The sequence below is a fragment of the Acartia tonsa genome, chromosome 5 (genome assembly GCF_053477335.1).
Source record: "Acartia tonsa isolate MP-2025a chromosome 5, ASM5347733v1, whole genome shotgun sequence".
Classification (NCBI taxonomy): domain Eukaryota; kingdom Metazoa; phylum Arthropoda; class Copepoda; order Calanoida; family Acartiidae; genus Acartia; species Acartia tonsa.
In genome coordinates this window covers 20257151-20283180 of record NC_137264.1, presented here as the reverse complement: position 1 = coordinate 20283180, position 26030 = coordinate 20257151, and the positions used below count along the sequence as shown (strand labels likewise).

Sequence of the window (26030 nt, the reverse complement as noted above, 5' to 3'; positions counted from 1 at the left end):
ATCAAGCTAAACTTGAAAAAGAGGCAAATCAAGAAATTTTTAAACCTACAAAAAATGCTTTTTAAGTGTTTTATGAAATTTTATTAAGATTTTTAGCTAAATAACTTGGGCATTTATTTATTTTTTTGATTGCTTTTTTCAGTGAAGCTTTAAGATAAAATTTTAGCTTATTTTACTTACCCATTATCCATTTAAAATAAAATGGGCTATAGAAGTATAAACGGCTGACACATAATATCGACATGGCATTAATTAAAAGTCGCCATAGCAGACACATTACAATATGTACTTTAGATAATTATAACAATGCATTTATATTCTTTTAAAATGGGTAATGGCTGGTAAGTTTTCGACACGACATTGTTCTGATAATATAAAACATGTAGACAGTAGAAATACTTATTTGCTTTAGTGCTATGTTAAATTCTTATTTACAATGTATAAACGTATTATATGAAAAACAATAATAATATGCATGATGATAAAGATATAAATTCAAACAGCATTGGCGCAGATTTAAGTCGATCATATGTTGGGTTAGCAAACAATATTACAAATAATTTCGAGTTATCATAATTGCTTAATATTATAAGTATTCAAATAAGATTATGTTTTTGTCTATATTTATCTGAAATAAAAATCTTCTTAATCAAACTTTATTTTTTTTTTATAATTTCCCTCGTATATATATTGCATCTAGACCGTATGAAAAAATCATATGTTTGATTCTTATTTTGGTTGGGTCAAGTAAAGTCTGATAGAGACCCGAAGAAGTAAGGAGCAGCAGGTTTAGAGGGGCTAAAATAAGTTTTCAAAAATTAAAAACATGTGGGGGGGGGGGGGGTTCGGAGGCAAAGAATCAGATTTGAGTAAAAGCGCTGAAGCTTGCTTTGAAAAAGATTAAAACTTAATCATGCATGAGTATTATAAGTAATTCTTGGTGTATAATATAAACAAGGCCTTCAGGTACTTTTATAGTTGCAATTTCTCTATTATTTCTGTCTAGCTTTCTTTTCTGCTCTTTTTATTTGACTGCTCCATAAGAACACTAATTTCTGTGGCGCTTGATATCCCCAAACTCATACACGCACACAAAATTCCACCAGCCCAAATTATCGTTGCGCTAAGAAGTGCCTCCTGTGGAACCCCATAAAAACTGACACGCTTAACCTCTGGTGACATACAGAGTCAGTTTCGACTCGGACATCACACTATGAGGATTTCATATACTATGGGATCTTCAAATAGAATAACAACACCCGAAAAGGGATCTTGCAGTTTAAACCATTAAAATAAAATAATAATAAAAAAGCGAAGCCTTTGACAATTAAACGGCTCTCCCCTTAAAACTCGGTGTGGAAGTTATAAATAAAAAGACGCGAAGCGACTCTATAGTTGTTGAACGTCGTCAAATGGTAGATTTCTGTTCAGGTCCTGGTATGAATACAACTTTCTGGAAGGAAGATTTAGGTAAGATTAATTCGTAGCCTTTCCAATTAATATTTTTTATAATTATTCCACATATAAATTTATTTGATAATCTTGACAAGTTTTTTTTACTTTTTGCATGCGTTTGATAAATTTAGAGGCTAGTTCGAAACTTGATTCTATAACAAGCCAATGCCTTTTTTTTTTTTACAAATTGCACTTAAATAAAATATGATATTATTGACCTAAATATGTAGAAGTACGTCAAATTGTATGAATAAAATGCATTAAAAATAACGTGAGCATAATTTTATAAATATGTTTGTAGTACATAGCAATGCATATCTTCAACACAGCTCAAAATCAAAATTAACTGTTTTTTTTTGCTAAGAAAGATATTAATCAATAAGTTTATATAAAAAGTATAAATAGATCCATAAGTAGCGCATCAATGACTTAAGATGAATCTATTCTACATATGTTTTGGAAACATATTTTTTTTGTTATTTAACTTTTGATTATCAAGTTCGTCCAGGGGTGGGATTAATTTTTTTTCTTTAAGAAATATGTTTTTACCCTCCTCCCACCCCATAAAAAAAGTTTTCCCAATGCCTTATATTGATGAAGGTAAGTGATTAATGTTGTAGTTTTAAAACTGATAAAAACAACCAATTACTGCTTAATTCAGAAAAAAGTTATTGAAATAAAAAAATTAAATGTCGTATTTTTTAGGATTACCAGCAAAGAAATTGAGAAGATAGAATAATTGAGTAGAAATGTATTCCAAACTACTCAACATCTTTATAATCTCGGGTAAGTCAGGAGTTTATTTTTAGGAGCGTAGCTACTTGCTATATTATTCTTACTTTGTATGTTGTCTGGGTGCTTTACCTCAAGGTACCTTTAGTGCACTGACACTCTCTTTATTATTTTATAATAAATAGAAAATGAGGTATGGATTTTTTCCCTCCTTAGCTGCGGTTAGGTCTCATCCTGAAGGGCCTCTAACTGCGTTGACCTAACCCTACGATCCTACCCTTTAGTAGATTTAACTTACCTAAGGTACAATAAACACATGAAAAACTCCCCCCCCCCTACCTTTTATTTTCAACGAATTTCAAAATAAGGGAGGGGGGAGATTCTTAGTAATTGACCGGGCACTGGCAGGAATTATTAACGGTAATTTATTCACCTTAATACGCATTTTTAAATCGTTTGTATATAAGTAATGGGACCTTATGGTGGAATAGATTAAAAATTGGAAAAGGGTTTTGGTTTAGAGTTTTAAATGGGAACTAAGAGGAGGAGAATTTTAGTTCCATGGGCGGGTTGACATCCTGTCACATAGTGATAGGTCAATAGAAAATATAACAATATTTTCGCAAAAATAATGATTTTAAATTAAAATATTCAGTAGGGAGATTTGACAATAGATAAAAAATTAATAGCGCTCCCTCCCCTTTATTTTTTAGCTTATTTTTTGCACCTTCGGGGGCATCAATCCTACAGGGTACCACTGAGAGGTATTAGCCCTTTGAACCCTTGCTAAACCTAATCTTACTTACTAAATTAAAGCAATACAAAGATATTTTAAAAAGTTTGTTTTGGTACATTTGCAAAAGAGCGAAATCATCGATTTGATATTCCTTAGAATTAAAATACAAAATTCTTCTTCTTCTTTTAAATATATTTTTTTAAAATATGTAATTTCTATATTTTCAAGCATTTGTATGGATTAAACTAGAAATAACTAGCAGTTTATAAACAAAGAGTTAATATAAAAGTATATTTTTACTTCACAGATAAAACTTTATGTATTAAATTGAGTTTTAAAATTTAATATAGAAAAAGTAATTTTAAAACTGCAAATATACCGAAAAACGTAGGCGCTAGTGGCGTAGCCACTGCTAGACAAAAATGGTGTGCATATACGTCCGCATATTTTTATAATGCATAGTGTTTTCGACTCGCAAAAAGCCACTCTAGAAAAAAAATTAAGAAAATATACATTAACACAAATAGAAGTTTATATAATTGTAATAATATGCTATTCTAATAATTTTATATTGTAATACATTTGCGGCAGTGAGAGCACACCTTAAAGATCTGAACTAATAAAAAGCATTTGTTATTATCTGAAGGCAGAACTTAGTAAAAACTTTATAATGAATATCAAGGGTAAAGTTATTAATACTTCCAAGGGCAATTTCTTAGAATTGAAACGTTGTTACTTATTTAGCATATAAAATTATGACCTTTTGGATTGATACTATGGGGATCTATCCACACGAGACACCAAAACCTATTTAGATTCCTATTCTTAAAATAACTTACATCTTTTAAATTGTTGGTTTTGAATGAACTTAAAACTCAAGATTACAGTTACATTAATTTGTATACCACATGATTTTTTTTACACAGCTTTACAGAAAATTATATAACTTTTAATAATTTTGGAAAAAAATTGTAGATATCTTTTTAAAAAAGGTGGCACATCCTTTTGCATGAATTAGGTGCATAGGTTAAATCAGGGCCTGGTTTTGTAAAGTAAATATTTTATATATAGGGTTTTTCCTAGAGTATAAGAAATATTTTTTATTACTAAAATGTGCAAAATAAAGAAATTCTTGAAGCAAAAATATGATTGCACTTTAAGAAGCAGTATTTTAGTAGGCATATGCTCTTGTACTTTTAAAATTTTCGTACATTATCTGTATACTGGGTGTCTGTTATCACCTTTTTTATAGGAAGATTCTACATAATTGGGTCTGTCTGTCCCAATCAGAGTAATCTTTTAATATTTGTCGTTTGCTTGATTTGCTGCGCTAATTTTATATAGAACTACCCATTCTTATACTACGCATATTAAACTTGTTGTTTTATGTATTTGATATTTTTATTGTTTTTAAAATTATTATCTTTTGATAAGAAATTTTCTTTGACTCCTTTAAAATTAAATTTTTAAATAGTATAGTTTCAGAGTAGCTGTGCCTTGAAAACCCCGGTCTTAATGATTGATAATTTAACATATTATTTTGTTTCTCATATGTAGTATCTTTGGGATGGGTATTCTTACAATCCTTCCTGTTTACTAAATAATACTATTTATGTCTGGAGGATCGTTTCAAATTTTCCGGGAAGTTTTGTATTGGAAAATAAAAATAGATGTTAGATGGGAAAGGAGGGGGGGGGGGGTCCCCTTAGCTTCTAGTTTATTGAAGTTTCTTATCAGCAAAGCAAATAGGTAGTAAAAAAGATAAAAAAGAACAAAAAATTATAAAGATCTGTAAAGCACCATGGTTATATAATACGTTATATAAGTTTTAGCAGAATCAAAATTGCTACGTTTTGAATTTTTATTCCCCACCCCAAAAAATCAACTAACTTGAAGAAACACCTGATCTGTCAAAAATACTGGCGCCTTGTCTTATTACAATTTGATATATAACAATCACATTTTTAAATGCGAGACTTTTATAAAATTCTGACACTTTCCCAAATCTTTGCTCACAATTTGTAGCAAAAGAATAAACTTTATAAACATAATAGTGACTACGCCCATAGCAAATTGGAGAAAAGTTGAACTCGAGTTTTTACTACCTAATGGTTTCACAACCCCCACTGGTTCATCGCTTTGCACGCCACTGGTCCAAAACCGAGTAAAGGTTTCTTAAAAAGTAATTAGCGGGATTTTAAAAAATGTTTGTACAAATGAACAACTTATCAATTACAATCTTAGCAAATCATATCGTTCTATTCTTTTTGGATATTGACATCCTTGTGTTTTCAAATAAAATAAAAATGTCATTTTTTTGGGTTGAACGTTTTTAGACACAATGTTACCTAGTTTTTACGTACTAAACTTTTAAAGAGTACAGATTTACAGCTAGTAACAAGGCTGTAAGAAACGATTAAATGGTATACACCCCCAATTATATAAACAGAATTATCCCTTATGTAAATTGAAAGTTTGAATACTTCTAGTTTGGTACCATCCAATCAGTATTAATTAAATATACCAATCAAAAGTACCCGTCTAAAATATTAAAACCTCTCAGGACCTAACAGATGCTTTACTGTAAACGAGAGCTAACAAGGCCTAGTGGTTATTGCGATCTTTCGGTTAGGACATACAGCCATCCTGTCTCTATTATACATGAATATGATTTTTAGGTCTGTACAGCCTACGGCCATTCCTGGTCTGCGGAAAGAGTCTGGCCACCTCAACCCTTCAGAATTACAGCAAGCGTGCTCCATACTCCCACCTGCAAGGAGCCATGACCCTAGCGTCATCCTACACCTCCAATATGGACTATATTTCCTCTGTTGAACAGAAAATAAATGCCATCATTAATCTTGCCGCCAAAAAGGCATCCAGTGGCGGTAGTAAACCGACGGTGGTTAATATTCCGGCGGCCCTTCGCCATCAGTCACGGCCGCTGGAGAGGCGGAAGCGGAGCCCAAATCAGGTAAAAATTTCTTTAAAAATATGTGAAGGATAGGCTACGCTATGATTATAAATGTTCGTTCGTCCTTCACTTTCGCTCTTGGGGCTTAGCCCAATTATCAGAAAAATGTTATCTACACGACTTCTATTTGAGATAGAAAGCTTTATACAGATATAACTCTGATCAATGAGCATCTTCTCTTTTACATGTTTTGTCCGTAGGTCGGGGAATGGTGGAATATAAGTGATTCTATTTTGTAAATTGATTCTGTCTGTTTGTTTGTAACTTATAATCATAGTTAAAAACGACTTTGAAAATACAATGAATTAATTTAAATGGATAAAAATGCGCAATTAAAAGATAATCTTTTTTGTTCCTTTTTGCCTTTACTTATACAAATTCCTACATACTTTATAAAATATTTAAAAATAGATTTGTTTATAACAAGATCTTGCCTCCACAAACATGTGTTACATTTCATTCAAACGTCAACGCGAGCCCTCTAAATTGACAATAGTTGGGTTTTAAAAAAATTTTAGATTATGAAAAAGCTAATTAATTCAAATCTAACTCCAGATAAATATTAAATAATTATTATGGCAATCTATTTTCAAAATAGTTTCTCTTACCTTTTAATATTGAATATGAGCAATAAATAATTTCTTTGTTGCCGAAATTTCTAACCTTTATGACACTATAAAAACGTTACTTTTTGCTAATTTATAATATTATCGGTTTTGTTTGAACGTTTTTAAAAACTAAGGCTTGAAGATTAAAGACTTTCTGCCTAGATTGTTAAACTTTGCCTTTACCAACAATGTCATCTAGAGAATATGACATTTTTTCTAAAAAATATCCCTAAGGTGTTAAATCTTATCGTAAGAAGTAGTACGGTTTTTAGTCTGTAGTTTAAGATTTCGATAACTAACGAATGACTACTCTATTATATGGAAGCTTCAGACTCTTTATTTTTAGTTTTAATCTTGGGATGGTTTTAGGCTATTTTTCCAATACAGAGCTTCTAGATTCTGGGGTTCATCCGATAATAATAAAAAAAAAGTAAGAAAATAAGTGAAAAAATAGATTAAGTAAAGATTAACTGAGCCCCGGGGGTTCAAATCATCGGTGCATGTAAAAATCAATTAAAGTGTTTTAAATTTTCTGGATTTTATTTTATATTAAAGAATTTTAATTTTTTTTTATTTGACAGATAAAAATGTTTTTACAAAAATTGTCTAAAACACCCACTAAAATAAAACTATTTATAAGTATGTTGCATTATATATTTTAATTAAAAAAAAACATATCCTTTTATCCGATTGGACTTAAATATACAATGCTGAATCACGCTTTCTTGTCATGATTTTCATTTATCTAATATTATTATTAGTATACAGAAATACAAGTTTAGAACAAGGACAAATATCTTTCCATAGAAGCGGAGCTCATAATAATTATTATGACAATTAAAATGATTGTATGTGAGTACTGTATTAATATTGATATTAAATAAAATTTTTTTCAAATCTTGAGATTATAAAAAAGGGCATAATCTAGGGAAAAAATAACCAATTAAAATAAAGACGCACGGTCTAATACAGCAAGTTATAGAGTAGCTGCGCTACTGATATTGTTATTATTATTATTGATGATATTTAAAGTTGATAATAACAAGTATTTCCATATTTTCCTTATCAACAATCTCTCTCTCTCTCTTTCCCTCACTCCTATCACTTTATTTATCCCCCTTCTCCTTCTCTCTTATCCTCGCTTTTAAAAGGTCAAATAAACAATTATTGTTGATATGGCGAATAAATTTATACCCCCTCCCTCCCCCCATCCTCCCTTCCACCTGGTCTATCATTTATTACTGTCCTATTTTAAATGACAAACCGACTCAATTTCTTAATTTAAAATATTAATATTAAAACCCTTATAAAGTACCACCATCCAATTAACGGAAAGACTAACAAACGAGTAGGAAGACAGACAAAGGACAGACGGACGCAGAATAGTCTCAAAAAGGCCAGACAGCCGGAATGTAATTAACGTAGACAGGAATATTGAGTAAAAATGACAGATGAACGGACATTTGAAATTATTGAGTAGCTTTTCAACTTAAGATATAAAAAATGAAGAGATATGGTGACTGTTTTATTCTTGTGATAAAAGTTGTTATCCTTGATGCTAAAAATTTGATTAAGGCTTTTCATTTATGCGTTTTTCACACTTTTTAATGCATTAGGGATGCTGAGCGATTGTATAATATCTAGAGGATTCGAAATGAAGAAGGAGTTAGAAAATTTACTAAAACACGAAGGTTCTCTAAGAATCAAATGAACAATTAATTTCTAAATATTTGGATTTAATTCCACCAAAAAAGTGCTGCTTATAAAATGATTAGCGTCTGAGCTCTAGGGAATCTTAAATTCTACAATTTTAAAAAGATAAATTTCTAATTTAGGATTAATTGGCTTCATAATATTGTGTCCAAAAATAGGCCTATTTCTTATCATTTTACAAAAAATATATTAAACTTTGAACAGAACTAATACAAAGCGTACCTGCTAAGCACAATTTATTTAGAATTCTTAAAATCGATTTATCATGACTTGGATCTTAAACCAGATTATTATATACTCTAATAAAGCGGAACTTTGACCACAAAAAGACAGGATAAATAGCAACCTAAATTGACGACAATATGTTCCCTGTCAAAATATATTCTACAACCATTTATTCTTTTTAGTTGAATGTAATTTTTCTTAAAAAAAACCAATGTGTGATATTGTCAAACGCTTTGCTTGAGTCAAGCTGCTTTAAATTAGCCATTACGTTTCAATATTTAACCAATAAAGGTACTAAGAAAGAGAGGTATTCAGGCTCCACCAATAAAAATATCCCGGGAGAACTCGGCAGACCTGCTATTGGGTAGAAACTGTACACATTTTGGTATGAAAGGCCTTATTTTTTTAATTTCTTCCCAATAAAAAAGTCGGCTATAAACGGTCGAATTTCTTAATTAAAACCCATAGATCAATTCGTTTCAATAGTTTTCAAATTTAGTGAGAGATTGATGCTAGTGACACTACTCCTTAATTTTTAATAGATTTTTAAAAAAATAGGGAAACAACTAAATAATAAAAAACGCCATTTCCATTATTTTTGAAATTAATTGTCACAATTCCAAGTTTTTAGAGGATTCGTTAAAGAGGTGGATGAAAGTAACCCTAATATGAAAGATTGAAAAAATATGGCATATGATACTTGATTGTTTTTTTCTTTTGTAGGTTTATATATTGTATGAATTGATATCTTCTAATATGAAAAAAAACTACAAGCCGATATAAACACTTCCTGAAAATTGAGCATTAATTATTATTTTATATGTTGACGAGATCTTAAAAGACATACCATGCTCAACCCTATTTAATTTTCTTTAAATATCTTCTTTTAGTTAAAGAATCTGGTTAGCGTACACTTATTGAAATATTACATATCAGTTCTTAATTAACAAATATTCGATTCCTTTTTTTAAAGATAATGTTGGAATCTAAAATAATTTTCTCATATGCAGTGTAAAAAATAAATGTACAATATTATTTGTAATGGTTATAAATACTTTAATTACTAAAGAAATCTATTAAACTAGTTTTGGTTCTGAATAAACGTGCGGCGATTAAAACTTTTTAAAAGAATAAATGATTTTTAAAACTGTTTAAGTTTCTACCTTACCTGTTTTTTTATTCTTTTTTAACAAAAAATTTTAGCTGATTCTAATAAGATTTCAACTGTTACAATTTCTTTATAAAGAAACCATCTAATAGTTCCTTTTTCATTATGACCAAGTTCTTTACTATACATTAGTCTTCTTCTCTCATATTTCTATTATTTAACCCACATATTAAACCATATTGAGATCTAATAAAAGGGGACATTAGTTTAATTCAACTAATATTTTTAGCCCTATACATTATTACTTTTAATCTCATAAATTTTTGACAAAAAATTTTTATTTCAGACCCGTTTGTGTGGTGACTTTTTAATCAACATGCTGAATGTGGTCTGTTTATCGGGCAGGAAAAAGAGAGAAATTCCTGAAACAGACAGAAATTTCTATTATACAAATAGGTAAGGTTTTTTATAACTAAGATTTATAAATCAGTGTACCGAAAATTCGAAATATAATTTCATGTGGAATATTTTGGCACTGGATAAAAAAGGCAAACACATTTTCGAAATACCATTGATCTAATGATATTAACGAAAAGTAATCATTATTTGGGATCTTCAGGGATAATGCAATGGAGATAAATTGATTTACTTCAACAATTCAGATTAAAATTGATACTTGAAAATATGTACACTACTAGTTTGGAACTAATCAATTAAATATGAATAAAAATACACAAAGTTTTTGACCCAACGATTAAGATAAATTGGTTTAAACCTTTGGATGCCAGCGTAGTTTACAGTCCAATATCCCCTCGATTCCCCCATGGTTATTACTGACATATAGATATTCTGTGTCGCGATGAATTTAAATTTTTCCTAACTCCTAAAAAAAGTTATTATCTGTTGTTTGTTCTAGAGATGAGATGGCAGCTATAACAGACAGCCAGCCGCGGTCAGCCAGGCTCAGTGACGTGTGCTGCAGACAGGCATGTGACATTGTCACTCTACAGAAAGCCTGCAGTTACTTTTACTAGCAGTGTGGCCGCATGGAAAATTGCAACATCAATTTAAAAAAAATATCTTTGGACAAAAGTGAAAAAATATCATGAAAAATCAAGATAAAAACATCGTACACACTAAAACTAAGGCTTATTGTAAACATCATGAAGATTTTTAAGCCCAAACTTATTTTTGATATTTTTATTGTAACTGTCCTAAGAAACAAATTTTGATAAAATTAAACCGCCTTCCGGGCTTGAAGGAGCTAGACATTTTCATCAAAATTATTAATTATTAGAGAAATTTAAAAATCGAGCCCCATTAAATAAAAAATTTATTTATAGAAATCAAAGAATTGCTATGTAGATTACATTACAAAATCTTATTTAAAAACATCTAGTCAATGAAGTCGAACTCAGACTTTAAAGAACTACATTTATGTTTGGGTAGCTTTGAAAAGTGTCTAAAAAATCAGCCTTTTGACGTCATAAAAATACGTCTAAATCTATCTCTTTTTAGGGGTTTCCTTTCCAACTTCTCCTCTCATCCCTCATCTTTATGACGCCATACGGCTGATCTTTTGAGACATTTTGTAAAGCTTCAAGTTTCTATCATAAAATGTCCTTTTTAATTAATTCCATAAATTTGATTTTGTTTGGGCTTAAAGCAATCAATGATAACTTAAGATCTCGTATGTAAATAATAAAATTTAAAAAAATGTGATGATTTGTAGAAGAAAGAATGGAACCCAAGTCTTTTCAGCCAGAATTTGAACAAGAATAAAGCAATTCATAGATGAAACTTTTCTCTAATTTAAATGAAACTTTTAATATTTGCACAGTGAGTCAATATAAAGACACAATTATTTGGATAACTTTGACAACTTGTGAAGTTTAGTGATTAATTCAACTCTGTTTTTGAAAGAGTTTTGAATTTATGTTATACATTTCTGTTAATAATCTTTTTGAAACTGATTTTTAATGCAATTTAATGCATTCTTTTTTAAAATATAAAATAATCGTAAAAAAGTAAACTTAAAGCATTTTAAACATAAACTTTACATTAAAATATATTATATTCTACTTACAATAAAATTTAATAAAACTGCAAAGTAAGACGACATATTAATGTATATCCTACTTTCTCCCAAAGAAAAAGTACGGGTATGATAATCGAAAAAAAAATCAACGAAAATTTATCCTTTATTATTAAAAGAACTATATATATTCAAAAACACTATATTTTAAAGCTGGTAGGTGGCTAATAAGGCTCATTTCGGGAATAGCCCCTTTCGTAACATCGCATTTTTAAAATGGCTTTTTATAGATTATTGGGTTAGATGATTGGCCCACAGGGTTAGGTTTCCCAGGGATTAGAAATAGGAGAAAAGCTACTGTGAAAAATACAAAGAATCGCCCCATAAGGTGCGATGTTACGAAAGGGACTATACCCCTTATTTCTTTTGACTGTAAAAGACTTGAATTTAAGTTTATAATATTGATAAAAATGTCATTTTTTTGCATTTTTCAATTTATATTTATTTTATTTTTATAACGAGGTAAACTTTTTTCTAGGTGGATTAGAATTATGAAACAGGATACCAAAAATGTTTTATTTTCTAAAGTGATATTTTATATAAAAGGATAAATTTAAGTTACTAGATTTTTTTCTTGAAAACTTAACAGTTACAAAAAACAATTCTTTCTTTTAGTTAACCATGTACAAATATTTTAAAAAATACTCTAAAATATGATTATTAAAATATATGTTAATATTATGTAAAATGTAAAGTAGTCATAAAAATATGTAGAGCTTTATACATTTAAATATTGTAAAAAACTATTTAGGCAATTTTAAAGTGATATTTATTATTATTACGATTCCGTAGAAATAAAGATAAACTAAAAATATTGTTTTTAATTCAAAATGTTTAATTTTAAATGTTTTAAAGGAAAGAAATAAGAATATTCTGAAATATTCAGGTATGGTAAGGGATAAGACAATGGACGATAAATTAATATATAACGCTAATGATTAACTCCTACTATAGATTAATATCAGTGGTTGAAACGTTGAAATATTAGAGTAAAACACTTGAGGGAGAAGGGGTTAAATAACTGTATTTCCCTATCCCAATAACCTTGTACCAACTCTCAATTGGGCCATTGGAAATCAACCAATGCAATGGTGTCGTGAATAATCAACACAGTTAAGTAGCAGAAAATAATTTGTTAGCTGACGAAAAAGGTCATTGGAAAAGGGGGGGGGGGGGGTAGTTATCTGTATATACACATATACTAAATATCTGTTTTTGAAACAACCAACTAAAATTGTGAAGAGTGCAATTTTTTCACATAGAAAAGCCTGTTATCCTTATAAAAAGTAGCATGATGTTTTGTATGTCTGCGTACTAAGGATCTTGCTAACCGCTGAACCGATGAGGTAATCCTTTACTGTGAAGATTACAATATATCCAGGGAAGGTTTATGGCTATTTTGGTTAAGAATACTTCCACCATTCAGAGATAAATCAATCTAAAAAAAAATTTGTTTTTTACTTTTTAAAAGCGAAACTTTTCTGTAATTAGGGTTGGTCCGTCCGTACGTCCGTAACGGTTAGCTCTTTTCGTTAATTTAAACAGGTTAGAATTGTCCTATCGATTCCAAACTTTACATGATGATTCTATAAAAGTAAGGTAAGACTTAGAAAGCGTAGCAACTCTATAATCGTTACCAGATAGTCAATTTAAACTAGCTTATTTTTTACTTTTTTGTTAACAAATTTTTGTATGTTAAAATTATCCGATTCATCTGATTTTTTTAAATACTGATTTCTATTACAACCAGGTATAATCGTTTAAGCGAAGCATCTCTATAATCAAGTCTTAAATATGTAAGTATGTTCTTAAACAGTATCATGTATTTAATCACTTTTGCAACAAATTTACATACAACTTCGTCTGACACTTAATGTTCGTTTGTCCTTCAATTTCAGAGCTTCGCTTTTATGGATGTTGTCATCCTAGTTCTTTTTAAAGGTAAACTGACTTATTTTTACCTCCCGTACTTAGGGAGAAGGATGAATCTGGGTCCAGTTTGGATGTGTCTTTGGAATGGAAGGTCTGATCAAGAGTGTACCTCTCTTTTTATGCGATATAAAGCAAGGCTCTATGTGTTAGCAAATCAACATTCTAAAACTTTAAAATCAAATCAAATAGTTTTTCTATTTGTGATAACGTATAGCATTTCAATAGAATAAATTATTGATGGAAAAAATTGGACACTGCTTGTTTGAACCACCCAATTTGGATTTAATGACGTGTCCTCAAAGTTCATTGTCCCTTTTTTCCTGTGAAAGAGTATATTTTGGGGTTCGACTGTAAAATGGATTTTTTAGACATAAAAGTTGAAAATGGGGGCAAATAAAACTAGTTACTTTCAGTATAAAATACAAACAGTTTAATTTTTGTATTTTTTTCAAAGATTAGTTAATATTTGTGTTTGATATCATTAGAGATGGGCGTGCAGTAGAAAGATTGCTGGGGGGGGGGGGGGGGTTTAGAGGTTAGAAGTATTATACCCCTGACAAAAAAAAAGGAATATACTTTTGGCCAGGAGTTGCTTCCTACCCTTTAAAAAAAAATTTTAACTTGCATTTTATTATATAAGCTACTCTATAAGGTTTAGTGTCTGTCTTTCCTTCTGTTTGTATGTAATGTTTTTTTTTAAATTTTAGATGTTAAGATAATTAACATTTTCCATGGTAACCATTCGCTTTACTTCCCATTCCCTACAAATTCCCTAGTTTTTAGGATAACAGGCTAAATATTACCAGACTTCTGCATGCGTTGGGATCGTGATTTACATCTGTACAATACTCACTTTCTCATTCTCAATATAGGCGTTTTTATATAATTGCAACATTAATTCCTATCAATAAATAATTAAGTGTGTACCAACTTTGGTCAAAAAATACTTATCTGTGCATATATTTTGTAAGATATATTTGTTTCATAGTTTATAAACCTACTTACTCAGTATATGTAGGACATGGCCATAAAAAATCAAAATAATGAGCAAAACGAGTGATTGCGCCCCTTTCTCTTTTTGTCGACAGATGTACTTGGATAAATTATTTTCAGAATAAAATATTTGTATTTCCCATCCCGACATTAGCTTATGTGTTATTTTAGTGAACGTGAGTTATATTTTTGAGTAGCATTATTAAGTTACGATGGATGAAATGATTGCTTAATAAGAGGAAAAGTGGGAAGAGAATAAGGGTTGGGGTAGGATCAGTTACCATTGTGCCATAGTTTCTAATCCTTAAGTCAAACCTCATCCTTCTTTTTTTCTTACCACCCCCTTTTATCCCCGTTCATTTGATAGTGGACAATTTGGTGACGGGTAATAAATATCCGAAAATAGAAATGACGCAAATGATATGCAAATTCTGATCACAATTCTCACGTTTATCTAAAAATGCAACATATGATAATAGCTATTAAAACAATTTTCAAGCATAACTTTTATCTTATTAGTATAACAATTAAATAAGAAAAATATTTTTACTATATGCAGTTTGTGATCACACACCTAGTTGAAAAAAAATGCAACACGTAGCTTTTATTTTAAGAAAGACTAGGGGCAACAAACGCCCCCTAGAAGCCTCTAGGTGTTCTTAAGGTGGGAGGGGGATAAGTCAACCGCCCTTCTACTTTTTAATTTGAGTTTTAATAAGAAATATTGAGAAAAAAATTTGGGGGGGGGATTTTAAATTGGGAGGGTGGAGATACGCTCTCCCAAAATAGTTAAAACCCTTCCCTTTACCTAAAAAAAAGCTTAATTGCAAAGGAAAATTAAACAGATGTCATTTAAAAAAAAAATTTCAATTGGCACATTTGTATAAACACCTGTAGACTCAAGAACTACGCCAAAAATAGGGAAAGGAAAAAAAAGAGGGGTTAATCAAGTTTGAAGATATCAGAAAATAGTTATGATCACCAACTTCTACCATCGACAATTTACTGCCACGTCTTGCGGTCGTAGCGGTCATGCAAATTTCAGATCTCATTTTTTGCTGATTTTTCTTCCTAAGATAAAAGCGATGCTTGCAAGATTATTTAATTCACTAAAATATAAAGATAAATTTTTCTCAAATCGCGAAATCATGGATCTGAAATTTGCGTCACCCCCCAACCTGAAAGTGGGGAAGAGAATAAAGGAGGGGGTAGAACCGGTTATAATAATGTTTTGTTTTCTTGACTTTAAATTAAACTCTGCCGTTCATTTCCGCTTTTTCTTCCTTCCGCCTTTAATAACTCTTCACTGCAAGAAAATAAAAACATGTGAGCTCGCTTTTTAATAGCTAAGCTACTCTAAAATTTACTTTGTCCGAGCGTTAGTTCGTCCGTAACGCTTTCGGGGAAATACGATTTTCTGAGCTGTTATTGAAGATAGATGACTGAAAATTTTATGTAAGTTTCCCTGTATCAATGAGCATCAAGTGTATAATTTACTTTGTCCGTAAGTCTGTCGGTCATGCTTAAAAAGATATTTTTGTTTATTGCGAAAGGTTTCGTGATTTCTATGAATTATTGATATTTTCTTCTTTATAATTCATTTCGTCTGTTTGTCCTTCCATAAATTTATAGTGCTTATATCCTTATTGATGTTGTCATCTTTATTATATCTGTATGTCGTTTTCTCTCTTTATCTTTTCTCAACTTTTATTAACTTTCTTTTTTTTTCTTTAAACTTTTTATATTTTGCTCTATCTCTATTTCTTTTTCTCTGTTCTTTCTATCTTTTCCTTACTGTTTATTTTCTAAAGTTTGTAATAATATCTTATAGATATAATTTTAAACAGCTTCACAATGTCTTTTGTGAAAAATCCTGTGCACGCGCCTGTCTTTTGATATCTGGAAATCATTACATTAACATTAATTATATTATTTGACAGATTTAATCAAATTAAAAGAATATTCGAGATTTTTTCAAAATAAAGCTTTTCTATTGAAATGTTAGCAAGTCAAAATTAAATTTCAAATTTTATTTTTTTTTGTATTTTCCCAAAAATATTGTTATTTTTTTATCCTCTTCCATTTATAAGTAAAATATGCTACACAATAATTGAGTTACGGATATTACACCTTAACGGGATTGAGGAAACACTGTATGTTGTTTCTATGCAAGTTGCAATGCTGATATGAATGTTCATTCACATCCGCAAAGTGTTTCTTAATTACAAAAAGGGAAAATTGCAATTTGTGTTGTATTACATTATATTTAGTATGATAGTGGTAGAAATGCCGGAGGATGGAGAAATTACACTGTACAGTATTCTTGTCCCCAAAGTTTTTTTTAGATGTACTGAATTAATTGGCTTAATCAATTTGGGGGCCTTTATTAAATTCTGAGTGTGTGGTACAAAATAAGTGATTAACTCCAATAACTTTAATCTACAGGAGGGTATTTTTTATAAATCATTAATTTGGTGTTCATCAATTTATTATCCATTGTTTTATCCCTCCAAATCCTTGGTTTTATTTGCAGAATAGGAGGACACACGCTCCCATCCCCTAAATGATTCATTATGATTAATATATGTAGATTGTAGAATTATTCATAGTATGTTTAAATTGATTATTAACAATTAATGAAATAGGATTGTCTAGCCGCTAACAGTTGCCTACACTACTTGATTCGATTATTATTAGATAAGCTTTGAGAAAAAATATAGGATTAAGGAATCTGCAGATTTTTCTTGGCCGGCATAAGGAATCGGAAATAGTATTTAGATGTGGCAGCTAGTCAGCCAATAGCAAACCTCGACTAAACCGTAAATATGACATTTAGATATTAAAAAAATAACAACAAAAGTTTTATTTTCTAATCTAATATTAGGGTTGAAAATGCTGCTTAATTTTGAAGATTTTAAATGTCGAATGCAATCGAATACACGACACTGATTTCTATGATGGCAGGTGTCTAGCCCTGGTGAAAATTTTTTAATCGGTTGTGACTGAACAAATCCTAGGAAATGTCTCAAAATTGCTGGTGGATACTATTTCTAAAATTTAGCACTTAGATTTAGACAGCTAATTATCTTTAGTGGTTGTTTAGCGGATGCGATAAAATAGGTGAGAGAAAGAAAAAACAGACTTAAATAGATCTGCTTCGCTACAATACAGCTGGCAATGCCGATCCTTCAAATTTCAACTGATTTCGTCATGTTATGAAAAATTTTAAACTAAAATACATCGAACATGAAACGTTCAGTCAACTAAAATAATCTAATTAGTGAACATTTGATTATGTGATTCTTAAATAAAGCTACATTCCTTAATAGTGGCTACACCCCTGGAGGCCTCAAGCAAGGGCGTCCCAGCTTTTTCATTTTTGGATGGGGGAGGGGGTAATCTTTATATCATTTAGGTAAGGACGTCCAAGCCTTTTTTTTGGATGAGGGGCGGTGTAAAAATTCAAACTTCAAAATTTTGGGAGTGCATACGGCACTCCCAAATTCATTTGGTGGTGGGGGGTAATCACCCCTTTACCACCACCATTGGATGTCCTTCCTTGGCTTGAGCACTTGAGGGGAGAAAGGGGGTGGGGGGATGAATAGAAAAAAGAGGATAACGCCAAATTAAGATATAAATTATTTAAATATATTTTAATGAATATAATTTTTACTTAAAGTTATGAACTGTATAAAAATCCATCTTGACGGATGAAAAATAATTTCTACAGCTTTATTTCTTTTATTAAAAACTAGCGGCTACGCTCCAAGCCTCTAGGGGCTTTGCCCCAAGAGGTTTAATAAAAAATTTTAAAAAAATATTTTTTTGGGGAGGGAATTTTTTTTTTTTTTTTGGGGGTGGGGTAGTCGACCCCACTATTTTAATTTCAGTTTTAAAAAGAAATTTTTTTTTTTGGGGGGGGTATTTTTCATTTTTTTGGGGGTTGGGGTTGTCCCACCCCCCAAGAAAATAGTTATAAACCTTCCCGGGACCTATGAGAAGCTACCCTGTAAAGGAGAACCCGATCGGTTCAGCGGTTAGCGAGATCCTTCGCTACAAACAGACAGACAAATAGACAGACAGACATCGTTCTACTTTGTATTATAGACTAGCGGCTTCGCCCCTAGCCTCTAGGGGCTTTGCCCCAAGAGGTGATAAAAAAAATAATATTGTTTTTAGGGAGTGAATGTTGCTATTCTTTCATTCAAAATAAATGCTGGAATAAAAAATAATAAAGGGCAGCCTGCGGCAGCCTGTAGCAGAGCAAAATAAAAAATAAGGAAGGAATTTTTTTGTTTTTTGGGGGGTTAGGGGTGTCCCACCCTCAAGAAAATAGCTTAAAACCACCACAGGACCAATAGGTATATACCCTCAAGAGTAGAATCCGATCGGTTCAGTGGTTACCGAGATCTTAAGCTTCAGACGGACGGACGGACAGACAGACAGACATCGTACTACTTTGTATTATAGATAATCACATTCATTTATTAAATTTCAAGTTTCTATTCACCCTACAGAATTGAAATTTTTAAAATTTTTGAATTTTTTGGAAATGGTACGGTGAAGTAAGGTTATATGTACAGTACACTTTACATTAACTATAGAGTGGCTGGGCTAAAAAATAACAAAACAAAGACTTACCAATGTTTACATATTTTTAAATAAAAAATAAACCAAAGTGCTTTCTATTTTTTCATTTTTTAAAAGGATGGCAAACAGTTAAAGATTATTTTGTTGTTTTGATATTTTTAGTTCTTTAGTAACGTGGCTATTACATATTATTTTTTATTGCTAAAGGAAGTGAATTAAAACACAATACGGCCAACATATTTCATTCAATTACCTTTGTCAAAAAGTCCTAATAATTTTTTGGCAATGCGATAAAGATTATGTGAATGGGAAATAATTTGTAACTTTATTCTTTTAAATAATTTGTAACTTAATTCTTTTAAATAATTTGTATTGGTAAAGTTATCACACGTGATTCTCCTTGTTTCTATGTATATGTACTTGTTTATAAAACATTCACCTAATTCCAAACAATTATTTCAGCTATTTTCAGCAAAGGTTTTTTCATTAAGGGACGGTCGTTAATGGAAAGCTCCTGGCGTTAATTTGTGTATGTTTCTATCGAATTAGAAAATCTAAAATTTTTGGAATATCGAGGATGATGAAAGTCCCTCCACAGATTATGACGTCATGCTATAAAATAACCAATGAGAGGCCAGCATAAATTTTACCATTGGTCAATTACAGTGTATACTGGCCTCTCATTAGCTATTCTATCGTATGACGTCATAATCTGTGGAGGGACTTTAATCATCTTCTGGAATATCATTTTTTAGGATGATTATTATAAAGCTTTCGGATGTAGGTATTCGGCATCATGTATTCAAGTAATTTTGGGATATATTTTTACGGAACTTTTGTTTAGATTCCGATATTGTTAAACATTGAAGGCGTTGTTACTTTATATATGTCAGTTTTGCTTTTATGGATGTTGTCATCCTTATTTTTTTTGGAAAAATAAGTGTTTGACGCTATTAGGTTTTTACCGGTAATGCGTATACAAAATATGTTTTTGGTATTTTCAAACCTTTTTTAACAATATCGTTTACTTACAAACGTAGCAAAGGTAAGATCGAGAAATTGTAGTAAAATAAGTATAAAATATGTAAAATATAAAATTAGGAAGCAGCTTATAATGCCAATAAAAATTGCAATATAAATGTGGAGTTTTCATCAACAACCTCCCAAAACCATATTCAGTTGAATGACATAAAAAAGATCAATGATAAACAATAGTTTGTATTACACAATATTTATTTAAATCACCACTGGTTACCTCACATACAATTTATAAGAATTTGAAGGTGTGGAATAAAACATCAATAATAGTATGTGCTTAGCTTAGGACATGGACCACAGCTAAGGACAAAATCTATTAAGGAATTCCAGTGATGACTCTATTGTTATAACTCTATTGTCTCGCTTTATCTGCCAATTCTAAGAGAATTATGATAAAATATATAAACAAATGATAAAGCACACAATTTCTATTAAAATAGCACTAAACCATTCAAATACATATAGTACATGTACCTGAATTTATTGTTCTAGATAAAACTAACCATATAAAATATGTACAGCACTTAAAATAGACATAAAGTATATCAAAATGTACTAAACAAGAAATTACTAATATTTAAGTACTTTTCTACGCATTTTAATTGATATACTTTAATCGTTTCTTATTAATAAAATGTAACATAAATCACAAATTATATTTATGAAACAATTATTAAAGTCTCTCTCGCTCGTTCTACAACAAATGGCGTTATTTTTTTATAGGCACTATAAGCTGCTTTTAAATTATTATGTTTTGTTTGAAGTTATTAATAGATTATCTGATTAGGTTGTCCTTTTTAGTAAAGCTTCACATACACCTTGGGTGAATTTAGATTACCACCCCCCCCTGGAAAGGAAAAAACTTTAAGCTAGTCAATAAAAAAGGTTAGAATGTTTGGGTATAGTCCCTTTCGTGGCAACGCACCTTAAGGGGCGATACTACGTATTTTTCACAGTAGCTTTTCTCCTATTTCTAGCCCCAGCGGGGCCAATATCCTAACCCAATATAACCTAACCTAAAATAATAATCAAAAGCCATTTTAAAAATACGAAGAATCGCCCCTTAAGGGTTGTTGCCACGAAAGGGACTATTCCATAATGTTTCTTTTTTCATTAAAAAATAGCATTCGACACTAAAAAAACATAAAGATGAAGAGAAAGACCTAACAAAAAGTTTACTGTATACAAATTCTTAATAAATAGTAGTTATCCTTTTAGAGCGCATCTACCATACACATATGTAGTTATGTATTTAAACATACAATTTTCTTATTATTGAAGTGGTTTCGCTCTTAGTATCTCTATTTAAGAGAAGAAAGAGGTCAGCAAATAGTCTAAAACAGCCAAATAGGAAAACAGGAACAATATAGTGGTTAGCGCAAGATCTTAACTGACAAGCTATTAAGTAAGCTATTATTATTGACAATTAATATTGAATTTACAGCTCTAATTTAATGAGGACCTTAAAAGGTTTATTTTCTTCGTATATATGCAGATAAATTACAAAAAGTCATAACTATAAAGTCAAAATGTCATAAAAATGATGATATTATGTCAGCAATGTTCAATTGTAGTTGATTGTAGTAAAGAAGGTGTATCAACTATTTTTTTTATAGCTAGCCGGTTCTTTTAGTAAGTAGTAGATGTAAAATTTTTCATAGAATTCAGATATGCAATCGGTTTTTTTGTAGACCTCTTATTTTTTAAGTAATTTAAGTTTAAAAAAAAAAAAATTAAGTCGATTTTAAGGTACTAAAATGCAACAAAAAAAAGAAAGAAAATGGTCATTATGAACAAAAATAGTAAGATCTTTAATTTGACACCTTACTTTTTCAATTCTGTCAGGTAATTATTGAAAAAATCGATTTTTTTAAACCCACGAGAATAAAAACTTTGAACTTAATTTTATTATTTCACAAATAAAAAAATATGGGTTCATATATACCATTAGAATCAGAAAAATATTACGAATCCATTGTAAGCAAAATTGAAAAAAAAAGTTTACAATATAGTATATAAACTACAATAAAAGGAATTATATGAAAATATCATATTATGTTGTACAGGCAACGTCTTAATTCTTCAATTGAGTATAAAAATGGGAAGGGGGTAAAGAGGGGGTAAAGAGGGTTAAAAAAGGGAAGACAATAGTGTTGTCTGAACAAAAAAAATAATTGGCCATTTCTGTAATTTTTTAATTTTTTAATTTTTTTCAATTTTGCTTACAATGGATTCGTAATATTTTTCTGATTCTAATGGTATATATGAACCCATGTTTTTTATGTCTGTTTGAGAAAATATTTAGGTCTAAAGTTTTTATTATACCGAGGTTAAAAAAATAGATTTTTTCAATAATTACTCAACAGAATTTTAAAAGTAAGGTGTCAAATTAAAGATCTTACTATTTTTGTTCTTACTGACCATTTTCTTCTTTTATTTTGTTGCGTTTTAGTACCTTAAAACCGACTTAATTATTTTTTTTAAAAACTTAAATTACTTAAAAAATAAGAGGTCTACAAAAAAACCGATTGCATATTTGAATTCTATGAAAAATTTTACATCTACTACTTACTAAAAGAACCGGCTAGCTATAAAAAAAAAAGTTGATACAACTTCTTTGGATAATAGTTAATAGCCGCGCCTAAGCCGCGCACAAGCTTCAACTTTAAACGTGCTTGTGGGCATAAAAAGAATTCTTAAAAAGATGGATTGTCTGTTTGGGATCAGGTTTTGACATACACTGCATTTTAAAGTTTTAATATGACGATTTCACTGAGGTTTACACGCGGCTGACGCGCGGCTGCCGAGCCCTGGATATATAAGCATTGACTATGGCCAATTTAATTTAAAATTCTTTTCCTATTCCATAACATTGAACAAAACCGTTATTCAACATAATTCCAACTGCGTGGTTTTATTTGCAATTTATTATTTAGTTTTAATTCTAATACATCATACAATCTTTTTTTTTTTTAAAGCGAAGCTTTTCTATGATGAGGGTTGGTCCGTCCGTAACGGTTAGCTCTTATAGTTATTTTAGACATGTTCGAATTGTCCTATCGATTTCAAACTTTGAATGATGGTTTTTATAACAGTTGGGAACGATTTAGAAAGCGTAGCAACTCTATTACTGTTACAAGAAAGTCCATATGTCCATTTAAAACATACTTCTTTTTTTACATTTTTTACAACAACTTTTTATATGATATAGTTTATTAATTATCCTATTCATCTGTTTTTTTGGATTACTGATTCCTTTTACATCAAGGTATAATGTTATAAGCAAAGAATATCTATAATTCAGTCCTAAATAGGTAAGTATGTCCTTAATCAGTATCCTGTATTTAAGCAGATTTGCAACAAATTTACTAACAAATTTTGTTCATTTATATTCTGCTTATTCTGTTCTAACTCTCTACAAGTGTTCATGACCGTTTGTCCTAGAGTTACAAAGCTTCGCTTTTATAGATATTGTCACACTTGTTAGTTAAAACTTCTATTAAATTAAAGGTATTGAATAGAAAATGATATTCTTATCTAATTCATATTTTTGTGTGGCGACTTAGTTTATTGAATATTTGCGATTTAAATTTACTTTTTTCATTATCAAAGAACACATACATTTGAAAAGATATATAAAACTTTTGAAAAATAAATGTAATCTAAAATATAAAATAGTCCTTCTGTTTCTAATAGAGAGAGTATCAAATCAGTCCCTTTATCTTGGTTTCATCAACCCACTCTTGGAAGTTTATTTGAGTAACATCCAATCCACTGCTTAAAATGGACGTACGGACATTCTTGTAACTTTTATAGAGTTGTTACGCTTACCTAACTACTACAGGAATCACCATGAAAAGTTTGAAATCGAAGGACAATTCTAACATGCCTAAATGACCGACGTACGGACGGACCAACTCTAATAATAGAAAAGCTTCGCTTTCAAAAATACCCCGAATGTTTAGACACTTGCTTCTATTAACCTTCCTATCTTTAGAATAAATTGAAAATAAGGTGGAGGGGATAGTTAAGTTTTTCTCCTGCATCCCAAACCCTGTAGGATGCCCTTACAATGCGGGGCCTGCGATGCCCTAACCCTTATCTGACCTTAATTAATAAACAAACAGAAGAACCTAACTATTTCCGGATAATTCCAACATATCACTCTCTTTTTTAAAAGGTTCATAAAAAACAGTGATAACAAATCTAGTTATAGCCACTTGTATCCACAATGTAATGGTGTTCTAATGAAACCAGAAATTTTTCAACTAATTTTAAAGTTGTTAAAATTACAATAATATAAAATAAAAACAAAGAGTTAGAACGACAAGATTTTTTATATAGGCACTCTTATCAGTACCCTAAAAAATCACATCTGGTTTGAGTAGTATGAACAGACAAACTTATTTAAAGAATCACAGGAATCATCACAAAAAATCAATTGTCTATTGTTGAAGGCAAATCACCCAAAACATTACCAACTAACCGACAGACAAAATGAGTTATAAACCGAGTAATCACTTAGTATCAAAGCTATTCTATAACATTTCGTTTTCTTCTTTCTATAACGATAGTGTTATCAGATTTTTGGTACTAAATACTTATTTAATACATATATAATTAATAAAAAAAATATACACAAAATGCCCTATTCACGGAGCGCTAAAAGTGTAACGAATCATATGCATTTTTAAACGGACCAAAGTCAACCCAAAAACCATTGACTTTTGGCAGTAACTTTTTATACTCTTCTTGTCAATACACAGTGCAGATAAAACTAATTTTGGACGAACTGGATTTTTCGGACAATTACAAGTGACAAATTTTGCCATTTAAAAGCTTTATATGCTTCAAATTTTTTATTGCTGGTATGTTTAGACACCTAAAGAATCCCCTAGTGATCCCAGGTTCTACGAAATACCACAAAATTTCACCCTTTTTACCGGAAAAGTGGTAAAGCTGGTCAAGCTGGTAAAATTTACCAGTTTCGTGGTAAATTTTACCAGCAAAAATTTTAGCCAAAAAATTAGTAAAATTTTACCATTTTTTTTGTAAAATTTGACGAAACAAAAAACCCCGTTTTTTGTGTTTTAAATTAAAAACAGCTCTTCATAATCAGTTGTAGTACTTTAAAATAATGACTTCTATACAATGAAGCCTAAATTTAAAATTTTTTTTTTTTTTAAATTTTACCACATTTGGAAGTTTTACCAAAAATGTGGTCAATTTTACAACTCTATTTTTCAGGTTAAGTCCGAATTTTCGGACTTAGACAAAAAAACGCAATTTGGTCAATTTTTACCAAAAAGTTGGTAAAATTTGACAAGGTATTTTTTTAGGCTAAGTCCAGATTTTTGGACTTTGACAAAAAAAAAAAACTTGGTAAAATTTGACCAACTTTTTGGTAAAAATTGACAAGGTAAATTTTTAGGCTAAGTCCAGATTTTTGGACTTTGACAAAAAAAAAAACTTGGTAAAATTTGACCAACTTTTTGGTAAAAATTGACAAGGTAAATTTTTAGGCTAAGTCCAGATTTTTGGACTTTGACAAAAAAAAAACTTGGTAAAATTTGACCAACTTTTTGGTAAAAATTTTTACTTTTTATTGAATTTTTTCGCATAAAAGAAGCTAACTTTTTTTTAAAACCTTGAAAATTATTTCATCATTTCTTTTAAAACATCCTCCCGCATCGTCAAAAATATATCAAATTTAATATTTACTTATTAGAGCTAGCTTCATACGAATTAAAATTAAAAGAAAAAAAATCCAGGTGTGTGTGTACGCAGATGTGCCGTGTGCATTTGAATTTATCGATTTTTCATCTTTAATA

At 30.2% G+C, this 26030-nt stretch overlaps 1 protein-coding gene across 1 annotated transcript; it reads left to right on the top strand.

The window, feature by feature from the left end:
- Positions 1-1089: 1089 nt before the first annotated feature.
- On the top strand, positions 1090-12461 carry LOC145318973 (uncharacterized). The gene is made up of 5 exons (XM_080160768.1): positions 1090-1470; positions 2161-2241; positions 5602-5897; positions 9898-10007; positions 10468-12461. The coding sequence occupies exons 2-5, from the start codon at positions 2205-2207 to the stop codon at positions 10583-10585; spliced, it is 561 nt and encodes a 186-aa protein (XP_080016894.1). The 5' UTR covers positions 1090-1470; positions 2161-2204; the 3' UTR covers positions 10586-12461.
- Positions 12462-26030: the final 13569 nt, after the last annotated feature.